Consider the following 19,919-nt stretch of genomic DNA (forward strand, 5'->3'; position numbering starts at 1 on the left):
ATGCAATGCTGCATTTTAAAATGAAAACTCTTATTGCTAAGCCAGGGGCTAGGTTTTGGAAAAACAAAGCAGTGCTGTGTTTGGAATTCTGCTGATTCAAAATTAACCTGAGGAAATTTTTCAATTAAAAACAATCTTGACTTTACTCTTTTTTCTTTCTTAATAAATTTATTTATTTATTTATTTATTTAGGCTGTGTTGGGTCCTCATTTCTGTGCGAGGGCTTTCTCTAGTTGCGGCGAGCAGGGGCCACTCTTCATCGCGGTGCGCAGGCCTCTCACTGTTGCAGCCTCTCTTGTTGCAGAGCACAGGCTCCAGATGCGCAGGCTCAGTAGCTGTGGCTCATGGGCCCAGTTGCTCCGTGGCATGTGGGATCCTCCCAGACCAGGGCTCAAACCCGTGTCCCCTGCATTAGCAGGCAGACTCTCAACCACTGCGCCACCAGGGAAGCCCTTGACTTCAACTCTTACATCTATGCCAAAGTTTAAAAAAATGTTTAAAGCATATAAAAGAACTCAACAATTATATCTAACAGTATATCTATATGTTTATATACTGGCAGCCTATATAGTCAGTACCTAGCACAAAGGAAGGATTACTTTGTCCCATAATTTTGTTTAGTTTTCTTTAATTCGAATTAGCTACCAACATTTTAAAGATAGAGAAATTTCATATAAAAATTCATTATTTGGGTCTCTACTTGAAAAACAGATCTAGCTCCACTAGCATGCATTTCTTCACTAGAGAGAGAGCTGAGCTGCATCTCCCTCACTGGGTCGGCTGGTCCTGTCCAGTCCACTGTAGCCCCACCCATGCCAGTGAAACCAACGGTCAGCTGCATGGCATTCTGCTGATTTTATTTCTTACAGCAGTTAGGAAAAAAGTGAAATTTGAGTGTTTCCATTAAATATTTATTTTTTAAAAAAAGACCAAGAAAGATTTTGTTCTAATAAAGATAGGAGGGAACATATTTAATTATTCAAGTGAAGAACTAATGTTTTTAATATACTAAGTATGTACATAAACAAAGATCCCATAATGAAACTAAACTCATGTAACTGGTTTCCCTCATTCAGCTTCCACGCCTGGCCAGGGTAGATGTTTGGGCTTGAAGCCTCTGCTCTAGCAATCAGACTGGACCTGGGTGACTGTTTTCTAAGATGGCAGAGAGGATTCATGTATATACTGAGTGAACATATATATTCATGTATATACCAAATGCTATATATATAGCACTACCATCTGATGATCTCTAAGGCCAAGTCTCCTGAGATTCTACACAGACGTATAAATTACATGAAAAAATATTTGGATGTTATAGTACTGTAATTTACCTTTACGAGGTTATTTGAAATTACACATTTATGTTTATGTGTTTTTCTTTATTTTTATATTATTAGCTCCCTAGTCTATAAGCTCCTTATGGGGAAGAACTATGTATGTTTTTCTCACCAATTCAATAATACTTCCTGAATAGACGGACAAAAGGCAACATGCCCAAAAGGTAAAATAAATTTGTAAGAAAAAATAAATGAAGAATACTAATAGGAAAGCCCAAGAGTAAAGGGTATTGAAGGCAAAAGGAGAGAATTTATTCTATTCAACTAGAAACTGTCAAAGAAGAATGAATTATCAATCTGGAAGCAAGTAAGCAGAAACACTCACTAATGGACGATTTACAATTAGCTTGAGTCTTTACAGAACTACATACTTTTTCATGACGTGGTAAAGAACTGCACCAGAGTGTCACATGTGAGAAAAATAAAATAGACCAAGATACCCAAACTAATCAATGCTGGGTATGGCACTAAGTTTTACATTTGAAAGGCATGATCAAGTAGTGATAAATACAAGAAATTAATAACTGCAGGGTAACAGCAGGGATCAAGAAGCCAGACAGCTGAGCTCAAATTCTATCACCATTTTATTTTATTATCTCCATATACTAACTCTGTAACCTTGCACAAGTGATGTTAACCTCTCCATACCTTAATTTCCTCATCTATGAAATAGAGATAAAAACAACATATTTCGGGCTTCCCTGGTGGCGCAGTGGTTGAGGGTCCGCCTGCCGATGCAGGGGACACGGGTTCGTGCCCCGGTCCGGGAAGATCCCACATGCCACGGAGTGGCTGGGCCCGTGAGCCATGGCTGCTGAGCCTGTGCGTCCAGAGCCTGTGCTCCACAACGGGAGAGGCCACAACAGTGAGAGGCCCGCGTACCGCAAAACAACAAAACAAAAAACAAAAAAACATATTTCTCTTTGGATTGTTATGACGCTAAATGAAAGAAAACACATGAAGTACTTAGAAGAGTCCTTGGACTTATAAGGACTCAATGTTAGCGATGATGATGTAATCGCGACAAATTCCAATAGGACTGGTATCCTTATAGGAAGCAGGACGTGAGTCCCATTGGGTGAGGGTCCCATCCTTATGACCTCATATAACTTTAATTACCCCCTTAAAGGCCTTATATCCCCCCAAAGCAGCATAAAGGTTAAGTAAAACTTACACTGAATCTTATATAAAATTTCACAAATTTATGCAAAATACCACCCAAACCACATACAATATATCAAAATAAGGCTAATGCATGTAAACTGCCACTGTATGCTGAAAAAACATACTTCCTCTATAATGGAAAAGTCAAAATGTGTTGATTCACTAATGGCAAAAACTACGTACTGATAAAGGTAACATTGACTGTAATTATTGTAATCATATCACATAATTAATAACTACTCATTGCATGAACTGAATTGTATTTTTATCTGGCAAACAGAGATGCGGCAATCTTAACTAACTCTATTAAATATGTTATTAAAATAAGACTCTTTTACCTGCTGAAAAACATCTGTTCCCTCATCGTAGTCCACCATACTGAAGAAGAGTTTGTTACAAAAAGCAGAGGAATAGCGCCACGAGTTAGCCAGTATTTGATATTCTTCGTTAGCTTGCCTGATAAGGATAATGGGACAGAGTAGAAACATTATCAGTATTGGAACATTAACAAAGCTATTAATAAAACAGGTAATTCTGGGACAAGAGTTGGTCTGTTTTAGTATGAACTGCAAGCTAAGAGTAGATTTTATAGTTTAAACGGAGGTAAAAAAAATAGAATATTCCATGACGTAAAAATTATACAGAATTCAAACTTTATCATTCGTGAATAAAGGGTTACTGCATCACAGCCACACTGATTCCTTTACTTACTGCTATGTTTGCTATTACACTACATAAGGGCAGAGTGGAGGAGTTCTAATAGAAAGCGTGTGGGCAAAAAAGCCCATCCTGACCCTTTAAATAAGAAGCCCGACAACTCTTATTACAGGGGATAAAATCATTTTGTGCCGTCTCCTATACATATAACTTAAATCTTCTGATGATTTTTAGTAACAGGCATAGAGCAATTTTTAAGAATTTTGGAATTCACTTTAATGGAGAAATAAAAATCATGGATATATGTTTTAAAACTGTAAATACAGTTGTACTGCACCTTTATATATTCCATCTATCTAAAAATGCATTTACATTCACACCTAAAAGTAAGCAAAAATTTGAGTAGCTAAACCAAATGCCACAAACAAGCTCTTCTCTAAGAGCATATTTACTCCTATTTTGAATTTGTTTCTATTGGACATTTTGTTGATATGCCAGGTACTAAAGCTCTATATTTAGGTGAAGGCAGGGAGTGGAAATAAAGAAACGGTGTTGCTAGAAGGATGTAGGTATAGTCATGGAAAAAGAAGCAACAGTGATTGCTAAAACTTTAATTTTAAAAAGAGGGGAGGGGGCTTCTTCCATACGGTTGACTATTCACAGGAGATCTGGGGAGTCTCTCCCAAAAGAAGTATAGATATAAAAAGGTATAACCCCACAGTCACAAAGAGACTCGGAGTGGAGTCAGCAGCAGATAAACGAGTTCAAGAACTATCTGGAAAACATAAGGCTAGTGGAAAAGTTTTGATGGAGGAAGTTACAATCCCAGAGAAGACTGCAGTACAAGGAGAAGCTAGGAGAAATACTGGATTAGAAGCAGCAGAGATGCTGGCTCTGAGATTTCATCTTGCTAACGAGCTAGCCTATTACTGTTTCATGGATGCTGGCAGAAGCCATGAGACTCCTGGGTTAGAGGCCTTATGGACTTTATTCTTCGTGTTTGTTTGCATCAGTTCCCCATGCCCCCAAGTTCATGGGGTAGCACAAAAGGCCCTTCCTGAATACCTGCACACACAGTTCACTGTGTTACAGGACAGCCATGCTGAGTTTGGAGGACTTACTGTTTTTATAGCACATGATGATAAACCCCATGCTTTGTTCAGTGAAACAAATAATGTCACTCCTTAAGGCTTGTCACCGCACACACAACCCTTGGCATTCTTGGCATGCCCAGCAAGAACATGCAGGATCATCAAAGCCCATGGCAGGATGATCATACTGTTGCTTTTGCCAACAGTATTCACAAAAAAATAACAATGCCATATAAAAAAAAAAAAAAAAGAGCAAGGAAAGTAAAAGAGCGAGCACTTATAAATAGAAAATATGATTTCTCAAATGAAACACCAATATTAGTAGATAGAGTTAAATAAAATTCAAAGAACAAAATGGACACAGGTGGACAATATTGGTGGGAGGAAGGAGAGAGGTACCTAGGCATATAATCCAATAAGCCCAATCTTCACATAGAAGGAGCCCCAAAAAGAGAAGAGACAAAGGAAATTTTCTGGAAACACAGTACAATTAAAGGAGACTAGGTATTCAAATTAAAATTACTTCCCAGGTTCTGAATAAGAGGAATAAGAAAAGACCAACATATTGTGATATTTTACAACACTAGAGGCTGGCAGATAACAGAATAATGCCTTCAGAGTTTTGAGGGCGTGTTATTTTCAATCTAGAATTGTATATCAAGCCAAACGATTAAGTTTGAAATAAACACGTTTGAAAAAATGTAAGTCATATGAAATTACCTTAGGCTATAATTGACAGAAATGGTAAAAATGAGAGTGTGATAGAAGAACTGTAAGGAAGGTAAAAGGGCAACTAGAAATATGATGCAGTAGGCAAGGTGGAAGATGTGTAAGAAAGCTGTGATCCAACTACGAAGCTATGAAATACAAATCAGGACAGGAATTTACTTGGACTTCAAGATGAAGAGAACCGATTGTAAGCAACTATTACAATTAGAAAGAGTGGCACGATGCCCAGACTATCATTAAGGCACGTGTGGTCCTGCGACAGGAAAAGCAACAACAAAATGAATCTAAAAGGCAAGGTCCAAAGAAGAAGAAAATTAAAATGTATCATAATCTTGATTGCTAGGTGATGGGTAAAGGCAGTCATTTTGAACATTTTCTTTTGCGTCAGGGAGGGGGTCATAAACAACAGCACTGTGGAAAAGGAACCATAATAAAAACCTACTACTTTGCAATTGATGCTATTTCTGTAGAAACAATAAGTCAACCTACAGACAGAGCACAGATGTAATGATGGTTACAGTACAGAATGTAAGAGCTATCAACTATGACAATACAGGATTGGTAGGTAAAAGGGAGGAAGAAGGTGTACTTGCTAATCTTCGACTTAGGGAATCAAGAGATATCACTTACACTTATGAACAAGAAATAGAAGAGTGCTACTTACTGTTTAATAAAAACTATAAAAATGGTAAGGGGTGAGATGAGTTAAATCCTCACCTATTAGAGCCAGAAATGTAAAGATCAGGTCTACTGCATGAAATATATAAGACTAACACTTAGAGGTATGAAAAAAACACCAGAAGAAAAAAACACAAAGGAATAACAGTGATTGCCTGTGGCTAAGTCTGCAAATAAGTGAGTGCAAGGGCTAGGGACATTCTAGGCCCTTTTTTATTAACAAGGAGCACATAACAGTGCTATGATTAAAATATATTTAAGTGGGCTAAATATGAACAAGGCTATAATCTGAGCTCACTTAGCATAAAGACCTTAAGGGCACGTTTTAAGACAGCACAGTACAAAAACCGACCACTGTAAAGATCAGCCTGAGACTGCACTGTGCTCCCTAGGCAGAAAATTATATTGTATACATTCTGAATCTGTTCAAATGAAATAATTACAAACTTTCAAAACTTTGGTGGTTAAATAAGATTTAACCTGAGCACCTAATAGCAAGAAGTGAGCTAATCTCCAAGGTCTCTGCTTTCATGGAGTTGACGTTTTAGTGAGGAGACATATAATAAACAACCAAATAAACAAATGAAAATCATTAAAAGGTAAGATATACACTGAGAAAAAAAATTACATGGAATTGTATTACAGAAAACAATGGAGGATCTACTCAGATGACGCGGTCATAAAAGGTTTCTCAGATGAAGCGACACTAATGCTCAAATCCCAAGGGTGAGAAAAAGCCATCGCTGAAAAGAGCTGGAGAACGGACATTTCGGAGAGCAGGAACAGCAAGCACGAGGGCTGGGAAGGGAAAGACTTCAAGGTACTGGAGAGATGAAGCTGTGATGTAAATGGGAACATACTCTCTGTCTCCTGGAGGGATACACGCGGATTACATGGTTCACACCCTCCCCTCATCTATTTAAAACAGTGCCTCACGGCTCCTCTTCGAACCCTAAATAAAAGCAGTTAGGACCAATATGAGCCCTAAAATCTGAGTTGATTTTTGTCATATGGAATATAATGTTACATCATTGATTTTCAAAGAAAAAATGTACAGTAGTGTCACACGGTGAATTGGCACTGATGATTAAGTAGATCTGAACATCTCTGTACTAATGAACCTTAAGAGACCGGTGCGGCCTTAAAAAAAATCGTTAAAACGATAGCATAACAATTAAGAAAGCAGTTTATTTTTACACAAAAGGACATCTTACACAAAAGCACATTTTAACTTTTAAAATGAAACTTAGGGAAATGGCACATCTGCAAAAACTGGCATTCTTATGATAATGATGCTCTGAGAAATGAAAATGCTTCATTTTGAAAAATACACAGGAAAAATACTATCAAATTTTAGTATTCAACATCTGAGTATAGTATCTTATGGAATGACATAAGACTGGGATAATCTTGAACTTTTTTCCCTTATAATGTTATAACCTACCCCAGACCTATTAGAATCTACTAAGTATACATTCATTCACTCATTAATTCACTCCACAAATATATATTAGTGCCAACAATGTGTCAGGTAATGAAGGACTGAATAATAAGTTCAAGGGCCCTGACTTCAAGGAGAATACACTCTAGTGAGAAACTGATGCCTCACACAAGTATACACAAAATGTCAGATAGCTGGAAATACTCTGAAGAAAATAAAGCGAGAAAATGTGATAAGTCGTATTGAGGGGTCAAAGAGGATGAATTCATTTTGCCTTCAAACTCTGTTTTCTACACCATCCACTTCCTCAGTTTAATTTCCTAGTAATCAACTGTGGGTTCTATCCTCTGTTCCAAAGTCCTAAAGAGTTCCCCACTGCCTATATAACGAAGACCATGGGCAGAAGAGAAAACAAGAGCCTCTATCCCCTGGCCACAATTTACATCTACAGTCTGTATCCACAGGAACATACCACATGCTCAAAGGGTCTCTCCGTTTTGTGACACCCTGTGTTCATTCTTTAAGCTTTAAATCATTAAATCCTCTGCTTCAAATGTCCTCCCTTCTTTCAAAAGCTTGCTCAAAAATGCCCCTCCCTCAGAAGCCACTTCAATTCTCTATAATACTTCGGGCAACTGTCAGAAATGGAAATTCTCAGCTGCCGTGCAGCGCTGTTTATTTTATGCATATACTGTTCTGCTTATGCGTACTATGTTTATGCAGTGATTGTCCAGAATAGGTATTTAATAAAGGTTTGATGATGAATAATATACTTTCCTAAAGAGTCAATATATTACATATACCCTAAAACTAAATAATACTAACTTAGAGATTTTGAATTCTGGACAGTCTGACTAAAAGCCCACTTAGTCAGATTTATGTCACAGGTTAATGTCTCTTTTAAGGCCAATTTGCTTCACGGTATCGGTGGTCTTAGGAAGAAAAAAAGAAACACCTTAAATCTTTGTACCATCACAAATATATGCTATTTGTCAAAGGAATAGTGGTCTTGATTTGAAAGATTATAAGGACTAAATCATCTCCTAACATCATGTTCCTAAATCAATTTCATATGAAATATAAAATCTAGATCTTAATCATCAGTGATGTTTATTCAGCGTTTTAACATATGCTACAATAATAAAAAAGTATACCTCACAGTCTCCGCCTTTAAGAAGCTTGTCAGAGAACAGAATAGACACACACTAACACACAAGTAAGATACATATATTGAAAAAAGAATGCAGATTGTAGCTGCTATACAGCATATAGAAGAGAATGGGATCACAGTGGATTGAGCAGCTGGACAAAGTGTGAATGTGAAAATATTCAGAAAAGAATGGAAGGACTAAAATTATAATAATCAAGGAAGGACAGGAAGAGAATATGAAGGCAACAGAAGCAGTATAAACAAAGACTACCCAGTCTGAAATGTATATTATGTAGTCAAATAACAGAACTAAGTTTCATGTTAGAAAATAAGGAAAGAATAGACTGGAAGCTCTCTTCCAGGAGAAAGATAAATACGATCTTGACTTTATTCTGTAAATAGTGAACTACTACAAGTGTTTTGAAAGAAGTAGATTATGCAAAATACTAATTAAGAAAGCTGTATCTGGCAACAGTGTGCATAATGTATTAGAGGAGGAGAAAATAAATGTTTGTAAACCACTCAGAACATTACTATACTGGTCTAGTTGGGAAAATATATGCGGCTATTAAAATACTATATAAATGAAGATATGACCTATTTCTTCCATATTCTCCTTTAGAATCTAGAGCACCAAAGCAACAAGCAAAATTTTCTACACATCTTGCTTCTAGTTAGGAATCTATCTGTTGGCATAAAGAATTCCAGGGGAGCTAAGCAAATTACATTTTTTCAACACAAATACAATACTCAGAGAAAATTTACTACTGACAAGGTAAATGGGGGCTTTCTTCTGTTGAAGGTAATTTAGTAGCAATAGGACTAGAGACCAGATCTGTTTGTCACTAGAAATAATTCAATAAGCCTGAGAAAAACATATTTCAATGTTGATGATATCTATTTAGGGTAAAAAAGATTGGTAGAAGGAATATGCCCCAATAACATAAACCCTGTTCTCTAAACTTAACTCCATTATCTCTTATCTCTCCATATTCCAACTTCTTCAAGCTTAACAGGGGATAGAAGAAGCCTAACTAATGACAAAGAAAGTGACTGGCTTCTTGCATATGTTTGTGTCAGCTTAGACCAATGAGCAAAGGTGTCATTAATGCTTATTAGAACCCTTCAGACTTCACTGCCATCTGAAATTGAAAGCCGAAAACCACAAATGCTCCTAGCACTTAAATAAGCACATTTCCAACACTGTTAGCTAAAAAAGTACTTTCTGTTTTAATAGTTCATAGGAACATTAGAGACGTAACTTTATGAATGGGAGGAACACTGTAAATTTTCCTAATCTATTAACATGCAGCCTGAAGAGGGCAGTCAAGTTGCAGCAAAGCATCCAGGAGGGCCTAAGCAGTAACTGCAGGGCACAGTTCTGGGAAAACTCTTCTATTAAATCTTCTCAATTTTTTATTATGGAAACAAGAAAAAAATCAATCCAAATGCTATAGCAGTTTATAATCCTTTTTAAAGGGTTATGCAAAATTAAAAAGGATTATTAACTCATCCATAGTTGTATATATTTAATATAGCTCCCATGATGAATGTAGTTTTTATCTTTTATGCCCTTGAAGGGATTTTTTAAGAAATATGGTTTCTCTTTTTTTTTTTTCCGGTACGCGGGCCTCTCACTGTTGTGGCCTCTCCCGCCGCAGAGCACAGGCTCCGGACGCGCAGGCCCAGCGGCCATGGCTCACGGGCCCAGCCGCTCCGCGGCATGTGGGATCCTCCCGGACCGGGGCACGAACCCACGTCCCCTGCATCGGCGGGCGGACTCTCAAACACTGCGCCACCAGGGAAGCCCTATAGTTTCTCTTTTTAATGTTAATCAAACTTCCTATAAAATAAGATTCATATTAAAATCTCTATGTATGCCTTTTATTTATATTTTTATGATAAATTATATATAGATATAACTATATATTGCATGGATATTCCAAAGTGTATCTTCATAAAACCTCAAATTATTCAAGCTCTATAGATAGTGATATATAGAGAGAGATCTGGTGTGAGTGGAACCATCCATTACTTACGGTTCTGATACCCTGAAGAGAAAAAAACTGGTAAACAACACCCTGCACAAAGATTTCAGCAGTGATTTCTCTCTGGTTGTGCTACAAATATTCAGGACCCTACTGAATATACTGAAATATATTAAATAGACCCAATGCCTCTGAAGAGCTGAAGAATCCACAGTTAACTACCACTTTGTAACTGGCTCTGTATAATTCACTACTTGCCAGATAAAGATATTGTGTCCATTACGCCTATGTTTTCTGAGCATCTATTTTTTTCTTTGGAAAACAATTCTAACGTGAACATGCGATTCCAACGCATATATTACAGCAAAAATGTATTACAGCAAAAATGTATAAGAGATATTAAACTGTATATAACATGCATAGTAGCAACTCAGTTTATGAGTCAGCAGAATTTTTGTTCTCTTAAGAAAAATGGTAATACTAACATACAAAAAAGCTTAACAGGTTGTATGCTAAGAAAACTGACACATAGCTAAAAGAAGAAAGGAACTGTGCAGAAATTAGGAAATCTAGTTCATGATTTGTTTTCAGAGATCATACTGGTGGGGTGTAATTTTAAACTATTTTATATGCACTGAAAGGGAGAGCAAATGAGCAAATACACCAGTATTGCTGGGATCCAGGTTTTCATTTTGGAGAAAGGAGATAAAACTATGGAATAGGGAAAATAGAGGAAAAACCCTACAGTGTTAGCTTGGAATAGGAGATATCTAGTTAAAGTCATAATTTATATATGTATGTATGTATGTGGTGTAGGTACACACATACACACATCCTAGCTCTATCTACTAAAAAAAGCTGCAAGCAATGATACTGTCCCAGCCGCAAACAGTATAACTTGCCCAGTTCTTGCTTTCTAAATATCATTTCCTACCAAAAAACTGATTCACTTTGTTATAAAGCAGAAACTAACACACCATTGTAAAGCAATTATACCCCAATAAAGATGTAAAAAAAAAAAATGCTTCTTGCAGTTCCATGACAGGGAAAATATATAAAGTAGGCTTGGAATATTTTGTTGAGCCAGAAAGCAAAGACTAACAGAGGCATGTAAATGACACAGGAGTTGGTTTCCACTGATCAAATTTAGGGCAACTTGAACACTGAAGAATAATCACAGAAACAGATTAGTAAATAAAAAAAAGAATCTTTGCATTGAGATACTCAGAAGGGCAGATGGAGGAAAGAAAAGCTCTCATTTATAAAAGAATACTAACTAATTAATGTTAAAGCAATGACAGAATGTTTAAAAATCACTCCTTCACAATCATCAATGTAATATCAAATTCAGGCAGAGATGATCAATGGATGTTACAATCACTGGGTAAAAAAGTGCCAAGAAACAGGATAGTCACATTATCTCAAAGTGTCCCCCCTCTTAACCCATTCACCTTCCAAACACTTCCAAACCCAAACACTTACTACAAGGGAAAGATATACTTGTACAACAGAAAGATGTAATGATCACCGCCTCTATCGAGTGATCGATCTCATCACTGGTGTTTGAAAGAACTAAAATTATGTGCCTCCTGATAGGATGCAATAAGAAGTACACAAATAACTGCTATAGTACTTTTAAAAGAAGCAGATTATGTCATTGAATTAATGCCATTTCACTTAAAAGTAATAATGGTATTCTGATTAGGTAAGAATGTCTTATTAAAATATGCAAACTGAAATATTTAGCAGTGATATTTCATGATGTCCACAAGTTAAAAGTATATTTGCTGGTATGTGACTCATTTTTTACTTAAAAGACTGTGAACAAAGAAGAACAAAGAGCATCTCTCATCACCCACCTCCACAGGGGTTAAGTCGCAACCATTGCAGTCACCCACAGACAGTGTACCAAGAGGAGATCAGGATGAAAAACAGGTGAGGCGCCCTGTGCTTTGGATAAACAGGCCCTTAGATAGTTAGACACATATCTCAGGAAGAATTTCAATGACCCGAGCGAGATTCTTGCATCTTCCCAGACATAGCAAAGCACTAAATCATTAACATACACCTGTTCTTTGGAATTATCAGTGATCTTTTACCAAGATGTGTGTCATTGCTTTTACCAAGACTGCATGTTATTTCCAAGCCAAAAAAATTTGTAAACTGGCCCCTCCCCTACCTCTTCAGAGCAGTTTCCTCAGGACTAACTGAGTGGCTGTCTCCCAGGCTATATATCGTCCCCAGTAAGACCCTGAATAAAATGTAAACTCACAACTCTTATGTGTCTTTCTTTAAGGCAATGAGCATAATCAAATGTGGCAAAATGTAATAATTAGTGAAATCTTGGTAAAGTGTAGACTGGTGTCTTTGTACTACTGTTTCAATTTTCTGTAGGTTTGAAATTATAAGATGGGTGACTAAATCTGGACTTTATATACAAATAATATAGAAAATGGAGCTCAGAGAATGCTACAGTGTCACATAGATAATGAAAGTTCACTGAAAACATCCATTTATTCATTGTAAAAGAGTTGGGATTATCCAATCTGAGGAAGACACACCTAGGAGGAAATTTAATACAGTGAACTTAAATCACATCCCTTCGACCTAAAAAAATAATTAAACTAGACAGCGTTCAGCAATAACCCTAAAACATCATTTATATTAAACTGGTCATGGATTTAGTCAAGTCTGAAACAGTCCTCACGTATTAGCCAAGCCAGGCAAAGAATGTGTGAATGGCATGAGAGTTTGCCAGTCTTTGACAAAGAAGTGGAATACTTTGTCCAGGTAGCCAGACATATTAGAAAAACTTAAGAATTAAGGCCATAGAGAAATATTATCCAAGGACTAAAGGAAATGATAAGGGTTGTAATCCCAAAACCATTTAGAAAGCACTTACCAGTGCATTAAGAGATGGACACGGTAATTTTATCTACAAACGATTCTCACATTATGTGCTCACTTTAGAATTGAATCTCCTAAGAGATATGACTTCACTGTAATGAAACAAAAGGCTGATGAGCTCTTCCACATGGTCTTGGCCAGCTATCTCCAACTCACCAGCCCTTGCTATGAAATGCTAATCTGAACGAAAGCTTTTCATGATCTAATGAGTTTAAGGAGTGCTGGCTGATGGATCCCTGCACTAAAAGATTAATAATCTTAGTTGGGAATGCAAAATGCAAATTACAGTTCACAGGGTAGAAACAATAATGAATATGTACACTTAAGGAAAGCATTAAACTTACTAGCTCTGGAGTCACAAATCCCAACCCTGACAGGTATTAGCTCTGTGACTTTGGGTAAATTATATAACCTCTCAGCTTTGATGTTGTCATCTAAAACATGGATTTTTCTCAGTCCTACCTTTTAGAGTAGTGAGAATGACATGAGATATTATATATATAAATGACCTAACACAGGACTGCCCAAATAGTTTACACATAATAAACAATCATTTTATTTAGTTAGAGAAGAAAAGATGTTAGCCAGTTAATATCTAATATATCAATGTAATAATTTATTCTCCCTCCTCTTTAAAATACCTTTGTAATTACTAATCATTTTTTCATTTATTTGAAGTCCAACAATATATTAACTTCCAATACATTACCAAGCTTTGACTGTATGTGCACCCTGCTTGACTCTACATGTACTTTTTGATTTTCCTTCATCTGGATGTTTTTTCTTACATCTATTGAATGACAGTAATAACCTTAGAAGAGGTTATATTGTTCTTAGAATTTTTAGCGAATTCTGGTAGAGATAAGTAACTTTGTGGTAGAATACATCTAAAAGATTTAGCAATTATGGGGAATATTCCTTACAGTACAATTAGATAAAGGAAGTTTGGAGTTAACACTTACGGGAGGTGAGAATTATACTGAGTAGTCTTAATTTAACAACTTTATTTGGCCAAGGAGTTTGATGTGTGCACTGAGGAAGGTGAGAATTGAATTCTGAGATTTGTGAAGAAACTGGCTTTGTGAAAGAAGAGCAGAATGATTTGCTAAGAGGGCTTACAAGGAAGCCAATAGCTCATTCATCAGCCATTCAGCAAAGAAAAGCAACTGGAGAATCCTTAAGTGTGTCAGCTCTAGAAGAAAATTTCACTTTTTCTTAAAGAAAAGAAAAAAGCAGAAAAAGTCTCACAAAGGAAAGCACTAATCTTTTAAACTTATAGCTACGAACATTTCAATGACTCTACAGAATTATAAAAAAATTACAGCAGTATTATAGAAATGGTCCCAAATTACACTGACACAGAAGGACCCAGGAGAATTCAAGTTTTTAAACAAAAATGACTGCTGATGATAGAGTGCCTTTCTCAATGAATCTACAACTCCCTCTGAGGCACTTAATTTATAATACAGAATATAATTTGAACACTTTTTCTTGAAAATTTTTCTTGAAACTCCTCTTTACCTTTCCATCTTGGCTGTCCCCTTGAGATCTCTTTCATTCACTCTGCTCATATGGGTCACATTCGGTACTCTCTTGGCTCAATGACAGTAGATCTCAGACCACTTTTCAATCACAATTATTTAACAGATCCTCCTTTTAAATTTATATTACTCTATAATGTAAATCTATCAACCTCATCCAATAAACTCCAAGACATCCCTCTTTCAGCTCACTTAATATTTTTCCTCTCCAGTTCCATTAAAATCCTGAGTTATTTTGACATACATGTTTATAATCTAGATGTGAGCCCAGCCTTATCATTCCTAAAGCTTCTCTATTATATCCACAATCATCTACATTATACTTCAGCAATTTACTCATTTATTTAATCAACCCTTTACAACTTCCTAATTTTCAACCCCGTCCTCCTTTCACACAAAACCTCTCCTTCAATCTTGTGAAAATCTAGCTTAATTGTATCACACCTAGTTTATCAGCTGTCCCCTGGCTTCTTTGACCCCCTAACCAATTTTTAACCCCCAGTTACACATTTCAGATATACTCTCACTAGCATTCTCAGAATATGTGCCAATTAATCCACTTCGTAGAATAGAGCAAACAGGTTAATCCCTATGGAGGGTGTTCTTGCTCCTAAATTGCTGAGTATTGGGGAAGAAATCATTTAATTCTAGAGATTCTTCACTAAAAATCTGAGTATTCTAGTTTCATAAAGGATCCTTGTCAATGCTATATGGTCATCCAAATAACTAATAAGTCTTCATCCATTCCCATTGTTCCTCAACGAAATTAAATTTTAAAAAGCTGTGAATCATGAACCTGCTTCTTAGCTTCCCTGTCTCTATACTGGCTGCACACTAGAATTACCTAGAGCATGTTTTTTAAAATGTCACTGTGTTGACCTCCCCCCCAACAAAGAAAACCAATTAAACCAGAATGTCTAGGTATGGGAAGCACATATCTGCTCTACACTTTTTATTTGCCTCTAAACGTTCATGGGCTCTTCCTTTCTCCTCTAACAACTTCACCATCATCTTGATCCATGAATTAACTTTTCCTAATAACTTCAATCTTTTTTTCTTGTAAATCTAAAACTACTCTAAAATTTAAAAGTTTATTACAAAAAAGGCTGTAATAAACAAGTAAATAAAGGTTATTTTGAGCTAAGCATCATTAAAAAATTGAGAGTCCATATTTAACCATTTAACAACATAATGCATTAAGTAAACTATTACTTAAAGGATATACCATTTAACAGTATGCTGTGGTTTATGTTATCAAAATATATACAATTATATGTAACTGTAAAATAAATACTTGGATAATAAAGTCTAGGTTACAGTTGCAAAAAATATAATTATTAAATAGATTTCTTCATAACAGTGGTGAATACAGGAAATCAATATATTCAACTTTTAGAAGCAAAGAAATGATCTCCCTAAAATATATAAGGTATTGTAGGATGCCAGAGGACAGTATATTTTTGTGGAATCTGAACTGTTACACCAAATGCCAACTAAGATGGTATTTTTGCCTCAGAAGGGCTTTTCAGCACCCCTTAGATAAACATAAACATACCCTGTCCTTAATGCTAACCTAATTCTGACAAATGTTAATGTCCACTTAAGTACTGGTCCTCAAATTGATAGAAGGTGAACTCAGAATCATCTGAAATGGTGTTTTTCAAAATATTTTGCTTTTCATCTTTTCTACCCACTTTGAGCTATGTCCCAACGTATACTCATTATTAGACTGTGATAAAATCTTTCATGAAAATTTCAAAATACTGAAATTACCTTTCTGCAAGCTAGTCTGAGAGAAATTGGTTTATTTTTTTCATTGGCCCATGTTACTAATAATTTTGGTTTCCACTAAAGTTCAAAATGGTTTAGAAATCTGAAGTCTACAGATGATTATACAATGTGAAGAGTCTGAATGTGGAGCTACAAGTGTTTGTTCTTGAAAAGAGAAAGTGTTCAGCCAAGAAGAAACAGAAAACCTGAATTGTCCTTAACAATTGAGGAAATGGAATACGTAGTTTAAAATCTCCAGGTCAAGAAGATTTCACTGGAGAATTCTATCAAACATTTAAAGAAGAATTAACATAATTTCTAAAACTGTGTAATTTCACAGATCACTTCCAGAAAATAAATGAGATGGGAACATTTCCCAATACATTTTATGAGGTATCAGCGTGATACCAAAATTGGACAAAGACAGTATAAATAATGAAAAATATAGATCAATATCTGACATGAACTTAGATATAAAATACTTCAACAAAATATTAGCAAATAGAATTCAGCAATACATAAAAAGAATATAATACAATCAAATGGGATTTATTCCAAAATGCAAAGCTGATTCAGCGATTGAAAATCCATCAATGTAATCTACCATATCAACAACCTAAAGAAGAAAGAACCTATCAATTGACTCCCCCAAATCTGACAAAATGCAACACCCATTCATGACAAAAGGGCTCAGTAAACTAGTTGCTCAACCTGATAGAGAACATCTACAAAACTCTTACACCTAGTATCATACTTAGTGATGAAAGACTGAATCCTTTCTCCCAAAGATCAAATCAACAGTAAAACATAAAACTATAAAACTTTCTGAAAAACACAGAAGAGAAGGGCTTCCCTAGTGGTGCAGTGGTTGAGAGTCCGCCTGCCGACGCAGGGGACACAGGTTCGTGCCCTGGTCCGGGAAGATCCCACATGCCGCAGAGCGGCTGGGCCTGTGAGCCATGCGCGTCCGGAGCCTGTGCTCCGCAATGGGAGAGGCCACAACAGTGAGAGGCCCGCATATCGCAAAAAAAAAACCCAAAAAACAAAAAACAAAACAACAACAACAATAAAAAACACAGAAGAGAAAAAAATAGAACTTTGTGATCTAGGGCTAGGCAAAGAGTTCAATTTGACAACAAAAGTAAGATCAGTAAAAGGGGAAACTGATAAACTGGACTCACTAAATTAAAATCTGCAAAAGACCTTGTTATGAGAATGAAAACGCAAACCATAGACTAGGAGAAAATATTTAAAAACCACATATCTGACAAAGGACTAGTATCTACAATATATAAAGAACTCTCAAAATTCAGTAAAAAAAAATTCAATTAGAAATAGGCAAAAGACATGAAAGATATTTCACTAAAGAGGTGATACACAGATGACAAAAAAGCAAACGAAAAGATGTTCAACACCATTACACTAGGGAAATGCAAAATAAAACCACAAATTAAAATTATATACCCACGGAATGGCTAAAATAAAACAATGACAACACTGATGCTGGTGAGGATATGGAAAAACTAGGTCCTTCACACAGAAATGGTGGGACTGTAAAATGATACAGCCACTCCAGAAAACATTTTAGCAGTTTCTGATAAAGCTAAACATGCAACTACCATTGCAATTCAGCCACCGGACTCTCTGGCCATTTATCTCAGAGAAGTGAAAACTTAAGTTCACACAAAGCCTGTACAAGAATGTTCATAACAGTTGTATTTTTAATAGCCAAAAACTGGAAACAATTCAGGTGTCTTTTAACAGATGGATGGTTAAACAAACTGCAGTACATCCATACCATAGGATATTACTCAGTAATGAAAAGAATGAAGTACTGACAAATACAACAACTTGGATGGATTTTGAAGGAGTTATGATAAGTAAAAAAAAGCCAAAGCCAAAAGGACATATACTATATGATTCCACTTACATAACAGTCTTTAAATTATGAAATTACAGACATAGAGAATAAATTCAGGAGGTGGGGAGATGGGGTGGGTATGGCTAGAAAGGGCAACAGGAGGGATTCTTACTGTGATGGAACTGTTCTGTATCAATACCAATATCCTGTTTGTGAAACTGTGCTACAGTTTTACAAGATGTTAGCATTGGTGGGGGGGGGTGTCACTGAGTAAAAGGTATATAGGATTTCTCTGTATCATTTTCTAGAATTGCATGTGAAACTACAATTATCTCAAACAAGCACTGTTGTATATATATTATATTTATATTTGTCCAAAACTTTCTTTGGTATGTTCCCACTGAAAATTATTTCATTCACTTCAAATCATATCATAGGAAGAAATTTCTATATCATAGGAAGAAATTTCTCATCATTAGAGGTACTGAAAAGTAAACAGACTTCCTTGAGTACGGCCTCTTGATTAAACTATTTGATCAGAGTATGTTTAAGGGGGCTACTTCATTGCCCCTTCATTGCCCTTCATTGCCCCTAATATATATGTAGGTGACCTACAAGGCAATATTTGAACCAAATTCTATAACATATGTACCTTTATACAGGACATAAAGATAAAAAAATCTGTTTTATGATTACATGTGGATTGGTTAAGTAAATATTTTATACAATATAAAAATATTAGCCTATCAAAGTCATTTCCTAGAAAACAATGACTTTGAGCTTACATTTAAATGCACTTATAGTTGATTACAACATTGAACAAATGTTTAATTCTATTATATACTTTTATCTTAGCTCTAACAAACATATAATCATACAATAATAGTTTTTAATTTTTTAAATGCATACATTACCTGCACACAGAACACTGCCGCTGAGGTTGAAGAGCAGTGAACATAACAATCATAGAATAGTTTCGAGGTGGTGTCTTTATAAATTTTCGGAATTTGTCACCATTCATTCGGAAGATTGAGCGCCTGGAGCTCCATTCCATCAACTGTTCTACTTTCTCAGCTAAAAGATTCTGCAATAAACATAGGAATTTAAATTTACACAGGGTTAAAATTCTTCAGTTTGTACTTCAAGTAAAAAGAATTACATGGGATTATATTTTACCTAAAATTCATTTCTGCTAAAAGTTCTTGTTTTGGTGAACACAGTCATTGTTAACTGACCATATATGCATAAAATATTTCATCTATTTTTCCTAACAATTGTAAAAGTTTATAAAAATAGACATCAAAAGTAAAATAGACTTTCACTTCCAGAAAGATGGAATAGATATGCTTTTCCCTAACCCCCCACTAAAGACAGCTAAAAACTCTGGTCATATGAAAGACAAGCATAAGAAGGCTCTGAAAAGTGGGAAGAAGAAGGAAGGCTGGCTGGTGACCCCAAAATGAAGAGACCGTGGTGGTGAGTACCCTGAGTTTTGTTTCAGCCTCACCCATCCCAGACTGGTAGCCAGAGACATTGGCAATCCAAGAACACCAATGGACACAAACAAATAAAAACCCCAAGAAAAGCCTGCTCTCTTTACCC

The 19,919-nt window shown here is 35.9% G+C and overlaps 1 protein-coding gene across 1 annotated transcript in view; it reads right to left on the minus strand.

The window, feature by feature from the left end:
- Nucleotides 1–19,919, minus strand: part of TUSC3 (tumor suppressor candidate 3) — a 218,477-nt gene that overhangs the window by 139,625 nt on the left and 58,933 nt on the right. The window contains exons 2-3 of the mRNA XM_022571105.2: nt 19,232–19,401; nt 2,843–2,960 (exon numbers count right to left, since the gene is read on the minus strand). Coding sequence (XP_022426813.2) covers nt 2,843–2,960; nt 19,232–19,401 — 288 coding nt within the window. The remainder of the gene's footprint in view (nt 1–2,842; nt 2,961–19,231; nt 19,402–19,919) is intronic.

The sequence above is a fragment of the Delphinapterus leucas genome, chromosome 21 (assembly GCF_059928025.1).
Source record: "Delphinapterus leucas isolate spDelLeu-1000000601 "Yukka" chromosome 21, BTC_Dleu_Yukka2, whole genome shotgun sequence".
NCBI classification, from domain to species: domain Eukaryota; kingdom Metazoa; phylum Chordata; class Mammalia; order Artiodactyla; family Monodontidae; genus Delphinapterus; species Delphinapterus leucas.